Source organism: Brachyistius frenatus, unplaced genomic scaffold, assembly GCF_029030835.1.
Source record: "Brachyistius frenatus isolate BFR_SWC_R1_liver_20210118 unplaced genomic scaffold, ASM2903083v1 Contig_143, whole genome shotgun sequence".
Taxonomy (NCBI): Eukaryota; Metazoa; Chordata; class Actinopteri; family Embiotocidae; genus Brachyistius; species Brachyistius frenatus.
The window spans coordinates 75,001-82,500 of record NW_027210742.1 but is presented as its reverse complement, the minus strand read 5'-3'; the positions used below and the strand labels follow the sequence as shown (position 1 = coordinate 82,500).

At 42.1% G+C, this 7,500-nt stretch overlaps 1 protein-coding gene across 1 annotated transcript in view; it reads right to left on the bottom strand.

Annotated features, from left to right (window-relative positions):
- LOC138630879 (neuronal PAS domain-containing protein 3) overlaps nt 1-7,500 on the bottom strand; it is a gene marked incomplete at its 5' end in the record, with an annotated part of 199,183 nt that overhangs the window by 163,423 nt on the left and 28,260 nt on the right. The window contains one exon of the mRNA XM_069715504.1: nt 561-805. Coding sequence (XP_069571605.1) covers nt 561-805 — 245 coding nt within the window. The remainder of the gene's footprint in view (nt 1-560; nt 806-7,500) is intronic.

Below are 7,500 nucleotides of genomic sequence, written 5' to 3'. Positions count from 1 at the left end.
AATGAAATAAACAAAGCATTTCTGAAGAACGGAAAAACCTGTCAAAGACTTCAAATTCATTAAGAATTATTTAATTTTTTTCTTCATACTTGTAAACTAGAAAAGCTAACACCAATGTAACCTAGCATTAACGGATTGGGAAAAGTTAATTGTGATGACTGAGCCAAGACGGAAACTGTCAGCTGTCTGTATCAAATATCATTGACAGACAAAAATGAGGCCTACTTTTTGGCTGAAGGTGTAAAAAGGTTTAAAGCTGGTTAATACTGGAAATCATCAATGTTAGAAGCAACGGCAGGAGGAACAATAAGAAGTGTAGTTGTACTGAGGCATCCACGACCTAATACACGGGGTTCTTTGAAGAATTAATGAACAAAAATCGATAAAAAGGTTCCCTGCAGGACTTGAATTTGTTTTGCTGCGAAGGAAAACTTCGAGGTTGAACCACTTCTGTTCAAGGGTGGAAACCCCGAAAGGGTTTCATCCTTCAACGAGCCAGTGTTGTCTGCATAACAAACAGAACCATGAACATTCTTTTAAGACCTTAATGACCAGCCTACCTTTAACGGAGGTGTTGGGCGGCGGTCCCTCGATGCGCAGGTTCCACGGCGGGTCTCCCTGGTTGGCAAAGTCCCTCATCTTCAGGTAGCTGATGGTGAGCCGGATGATGGAGGCCTTGTCCAGCTGGCTGGTGATGGCGCCCGGCAGCGGCAGCATCTTGGCCAGTTCGTAAAACTCAAAGTTCTCCTTCCCCCGCCGCGACCTCGCCGCGTCCCGTGACTTCTCCTTCCTCAAAGCCTGCAGCCTGGAACGAGTGCAAAGGATGGTAAGAAGTACGAAATCTCACTTGGTGTCTTATTATGCATTCATATGAATGCGTATGTGTTAAACTTCACTATGGTGTCGACCCATCCATCCCCCCCGACCTCCTCCCTTTCGCTGACATTGTAGCTCCCGCCATAATTACTGCAGTCACTAGAGGGCTTTGTCATTTAGAGGTCATGTCACAATAAATCTATTGTTCATTATTTTGGACGTGTTTTTTTGGGAGGCACAGTTTCTCCAAAACCGCCACCAAACATAGACTTTTTAGGATAATTAATATTCATTTTAAAAGTCAATTCAATTTATTTCATGGCACTTAACACATTAAAGTCCTTCCAACAGAACTTTACAGCATTATAAAGAGGAACCCAACAATTTAACAATTTCCATGTAAGCTAGGCGGGAAAAACTCCCCTTTAGGGGGGAAAAACCTCCAACAGAGGGAAGGAAAAACTCCCTTTCAACAAGAAGAAAGCGACAGAACCAGGCAAATCTATATGTAATTGGACAACATGGAGACGTGACCACCTAACGACTTCCAGTGACCCCCCCCCCCTCACACGCTCAGTGTTTAAAGTGAAAGTTCACGTTTAACTGTCTCGAGCTGTCGGAAATTCAAAAGATAAAAGGACGCCAGTTTCCTCCTTAAACCGCAGTTCTTACCTTCTTTACTGTATAATCTCGTGTTAAAACTCCACTACAAAGCACCTCCCGAGCTGTCTCCCCATTGCTTTACTCCATTACTTTCTTTTCACGACTTTTCCCTTCCATGCTCTCCATCACTTTCCACTCTATTACTTTACATCAAAGAGCTACTCTGTTTATTCTCTCCCTCTCCCCTCCTTTCTCTCACCCTTCAACAACAACAGTGACGACCGTACTTTCCCGCGGCCCCTCATCATCATCGGACGCCGTTATGAATTAACTCAGCAATAAATCAGCTGCTAAAAACCTCTGTGGGCTTCCTGCCGGCTGCACGCCCGCACGCGCATGCACACACACACACACACACACGCACACACGTACACACAAACACACACATGAAGACAGGAAGACAGGTGATTAATTTTTGTCGGAGCAAAAAAAAAAAAAAATGTGAGAGGAAAAAGTGTTGGAGGGATAAAGGGAGGGGGGGTGTAAAGACAAGGAGAGGGATGAGATGGAGGGACAGCGGACAAACACTTTAGAGGAGGAGGAGTTGTTTAGGGCTGGAGATGAAAAATAGCTGTCATCTGGCAAACAATATCATTTTCATACTGTTTGTCATTTATTCATCAGGGAGAACAAACAGTAAAGGGGGAGCAGGGAAGAAAAGTACATTACTTTTTCAAACTTATGAAGCAAGACACTTCCTACAGTTGCATAAAACAACAAAAAAATGTTTTTAATCTTTATATTGCTCAGATTATGAACCTTTGATGCGTTTTTTTTTTTTTTTTTAAAGATGAAATCCCCATGTTTTCCCATCCCATCTAAGTTGTACCAGCTCGTCTGGTACAACTTAGAAGCATAGTGGGTTTTTTTTTGGTTTTTTTGTTTGTTGAAGGTGGAGGAACTTTCAAAATAAAATAATTTCCTTTTATTGTCAACTTGGATGTGTGCAAATTGACAACCTGAAAAAAAGACAAGTAGGTCTTTAGAATTATTTACAAAACTATACACAACTCAGCGCGAGCACCACAGAGGCAAAAAAAAGAAGAAGTTTTAAGTCAGAATTACACGTGATAATTTATGTTTTTTGCAGCAGCCAGTGCTTTTAACTGTTCACCAGATAACGTTCTAAATATTTTGACACCTCTGCTAAAGTCCTTTTTGGTACCAAAACCAAAACATAACCTTTAAAACTATTTTAGCATTCAAGAAAAGCCAAAATGTTCTCTAAACACAAGAAGCTGTACGGGAACTTTGTTTGACGAACAGACAAGTCTAACGTTAGCAAAACTACGAGTTAAATCTGGAACCGTCCGATCAAAAGGAAAAGCAAGAAAACACTAAGAAGCTGAAAAGACATTTAATGCTAGCTTTTGCTATTTCACAGCTCTCAATGCTCAGTGCTCCAGACACACTGTGACCGTTTCTCACTCTAGATATTAAAGAGAAAATACCAACAGCAAAAAAAGACAATCAACGAAGGCGATATTTCTGAGAAAACAAACACATCGCTGTCAACTATCCGGTCACAGCATGTATGAAGCCCGCAGTGATGGCTGCTGGGAGAGCGAGGTGCAACCAAGCAGACGGAATTTATTTGTTCCGCAAACTTGGAAAGCATTATGTTGACGGACGACAAATATGTCTTCATGTCTGTCTGCTCTGTGTTTCTGTGTGTGTGTGCGCGCGTGTGTGTGTGTGTGTGTGTGTGTGTGTGTGTGTGTGTGTGTGTGTGTGTGTGTGTGTGTGTGTGTGTGTGTGTGTGTGTGTGTGAACAGAGAGGTGTGTTTGACCTTGACTCAAACAGACATATTTATCATGTACCGGCTGAGTAGGTAAATGCAACACTTGTTGTGATCGGTGTGTGTGTGCGTGTGTGTGTGTGTGTGTGTGTGTGTGTGTGTGTGTGTGTGTGTCCGTGTTTGGGTCTTATAAACATGAAATGAAACCGTGTTGTAAAGTTCAGCCGGGTGACTTGATGGTGTTTTAAAGAGCTTGTCATGGCAGGCGAGGTAGGCGTGTGTGTGTGTGTGTGTGTGTGTGTGTGCGTGCGTGCGTGCGTGCGTGCGTGCGTGCGTGCGTGTGTGCGTGTGTTTGTGTGATGTCGTAAAGTTCAGTGAGGTGGGTCGATGGTTTTTTAAAGAGCTTGTCAGACGAAAGGAAGAGATATGTGTGTTTTTGTGTGTGTGTGTGTTTGCGTGCGTGCGTGACTATTTTAAGAGCATGCAGGCAGAGGGCATGCTGGGAAGGTCACCGGAGGGGTTGAGGTTTAACTTCCAGGTCAATTGGAGGTCAAACATGGACATCAGTCATGTGACAGGACAAATGGTCTCCGGGCAGATTTACCGTCGGGAGTTCCTCACACAGACGCGCTCACAGTGTGCGGTCGGAACATATCGGAATCGAATCAATCGGAGACTGCGAAGGAGTTTCTGACCTCCGTTTGCGTCGCAAACCCTAAGATTTGCCCTGTTTGCCGGTTAAAAAGCAGCCCAGCGACTCCGCCTGCAATCATCATCATTCAGGAGAGGGTTTTTAAATCAATCATATATTCAGTCCCGAGCCAAACAGGGGGGACATTTCACTGCACTGTTGACATGCTGCTTATCTACGACCGCAAAGACTGTTCCCGTAGCTAATGAACGCATGGAGGAGGAAGCAATAACCTCCGTTTAAAGTTGATTTTATAGCAGTGACAATGTACAGAAAACATGAATCGCAAAAAGAGGGGAGATGCTCTGTGCCAGATTTAGCCACTAGCTAATTTCCATCTTCAGTCCCCAGTGAGGTAAAGAGGAAAAACAAAAATATTACGTTCTACAATAATAAAACTACACATAGACTAACAGCCCTACCAACACTCACCGTCACACAGCATGATACACTTAACAGAAAGACAGGTTGTCGAGTTTAAAATCAGTGCTGACAAGTCTGGTTACTTAAAATCTTTTTTTTTTAAGCTCACGGGAGAAGACGGTCTAGTCTGTGCAAGTTTTTTAGATTGACGGGGAGTTTATTCCATTCATTGATAGCTTTAAGAAAAAAGAAGAAAAAAAAAGAAAAAAGAAGCAGATTGTGCAAAAGCGGTTCTTCGTTTTAGGGATGCTACAGTCTCCACTTGCAGCAGATCTCTGGGCTCGACTCGCTTGTTCTGAGCAGAGCTGAACGAAGCTCCTAAGTGGTGAAAGAGCAGAATTATTCAGAATTTTATGCACTAACCGGTAATTTGAATATAAAATGGAGTTATCGAAACTTCATATTTTGTATTTTGCAAGTATTTTGCATTGAGTATCGCAAGCTATGTCGCTTGATTGACATCAGCACCCATTTCACACGCGTTTATAAAACCTGTCCCTTCACCCTCACACAGTGTCGTTGCCTCCCCTTCTGTGTCTATCGACAACAATAATTACAGCAATCAGACAAAATATTTGACTTGCCCTGTTGGAAAGAAAACCTCTGGCAACAGTAGTGGTTGATAAAAAAAAAAAAAAAAAAAAAAAAAAAAAAGGGACAGATTTTGTTGTTTTCTGTTGGTTCAGTCTTAAGTCCACGACATATTCTCACCACAGGGTTCCTTAAATAACTGGTTGTTGGATCAATTTGGAAAAACAACTTGACTTCAGCTTCGCCCATGAGCCTGTCAGGATGCTGAAACCTCTCTCCCCTCTCGCCCTCATGAAGCCCTCCCCCCATCCCTCCTCTTCATCACACAAGCACACCCATATTCAGCACCAGTACTTTAGAAAAATAGACTCGGGTACAATCTTTGCACTACATTGTACATATATATATATCTATATCTATATCTATATCTATATCTATATCTATATCTATATATATATTGCAGTCAAGCGTCACTGTGGTTGTTGTCTGTTTTTATTGTTACATATTTATAGCTTTCTTGTTTTTATCGTTCTATTTCTGCACACCGCGGGACTGTGAGAAACAATATTTCGATCTCTCCGTATGTCTTCTGTCTTCTACATGTGGTGGATTGACAGTAAAGTTGACTTTGACTTGACGATCATGCCCGAGTCAAAACCCCTCGAAAGGCTTTTGGAGTCTTCTCACAACTTTTCATGCAACCAAGAGAAAGAAACACCAGAAATGTCTTCAAGGAGAGGAAACAAGGTCATGATTCTTTGCACTGAAGACACTATGAACATACAAAAGGAGGAGGTCAGCAGGAGGCCATGATGGTGTGTTTTTTTTTTTTTGGTAAATGAACTGTGGCTGTTCAGAGCAAACTGCCTGGTATGAAGCAAACTGAGGCCTTAAAACTCATTCCATTTAAATAAGGCCTTGAGCTGCTGCTCACTTTAATCCGAAGCACGCGGTTACTTCACAGACTGTTGGAAAAAAAAAAAAAAAAAGGTCTGAACACAGATACACTTGTGCTGTTAAAAGGTGTTACACGTACTGTACATCAAAAGCCTCTGAACAGGTTCTGCAAACAGCTCAAACCAAATGCTGCATTCAAAATTTTCCAAGCGGCAAGATATATCATATTTTTGAATACATGGAAAGTCTGCTGGCAGACTCACAAACAAATTTTTATCGTATTGTGCCCTGACGTTCCTCAGAGACCGAACCATGTTTATTTTACATCTGCAATCATTTCATCGAACAGAAATCAATGTTTGCTCCATTTATATTTTAGAATAAACTCCCTGCTTAATTTTTCACTTCTTTCCAGATATCAGAGTATCTGTTTACATAATCAGCTCATCCTCCCGCAGAGGCCAAACTGAGAGGAAGAAAATTTCAGTGTGTGTTTAGTAAAAAAAAAAAATAATAATAATAATAGTAAAAATAAAAATCTATGCAGGAATGTCTCCGATGAGATAAAGAGAAACACGGCGAGCAATATGAAGAGAGAGATGAAGGCAGGTGATAAAAGTCGCAGGAACGCTGCACGGTGGCCGATGGGGAAATCTGAGGTCCCGACCGCTGATAGCCATCACACACACAAATACACACACACACACACACACACACACACACACACACACACACACACACACACACACACACACACACACACACACACACACACACACACACACACACACACACACACACACACACACACACCTAACTTTACAGTCTGTGGAGTTTGAGGCACTTAACAACTGATAGAAATCTCTTTCTGCCCACATAAACACACAGACACACGACGTAAACTTAAACAAAGACTGTACCAAAGAAAAATGGAGTCTGGTTGAGATGGACTTACAGATATTTACAAAGCGTGTTGGTGTGAGAGTAACACGTGGAACAGAGGAGGGAGGAAAAGGAAATACAGTGAGGACAGAGATAAAATGAAATCCTATTTACAGAGCAAGTTTAAAAAGAAGAAAGAAAGAAAGACAGCATGGTGTATGTGAGCGTAGTCGTGGGCTGAAAGGAAGAGAACGAAGATGAAGAAAAAAAAAAAGAGAGTACAGAACAAGAAGGGGAGGAAGAAGGTAAAGTGTCAGGACTCATTTAAAAACGAGAACTTCATTCTGCAGGAAAAAGTGATGTGGACGGTTTAAAATAAAAACAAACTTACAATAACGATGATGATGAAATCATCAGTTATGTCATTTGGTGCTTTTTCTAGCTCTAAAAAACGAGTTAGTCTAAAAAATGTTTTTACTTTGAAGTAAACAAGAGGAAAAACGGCACATCCTAAATTGTGAAGGACGTGCGTTTCCCCCGGCGAGGCACACCGAGTAGCCGTTTGAAACACCGTCATAAAATACATAAATAAAGCAAAAGATAGAAGAAGAGAAAGGAGGAGAGTGGCTAACCAAAAAAGGAGAGGGAGATGGAGAAGGAGGCAGCGAGAGGTAAAGGTGAGAGCTCTCTTACCGCTTTCCTCCTCACCATTTTAATCTGACTGTCCCTCTGACGCTCCCTCTGTCCCCCCCCCTGTCTTTCAATTCAGCCAATCAGGTGACCCGAAGCCGAGGTTCCACCCTGTCAACTCCGGGGAGGACGAGAACACACACACACACACGCACACACATTCAGACA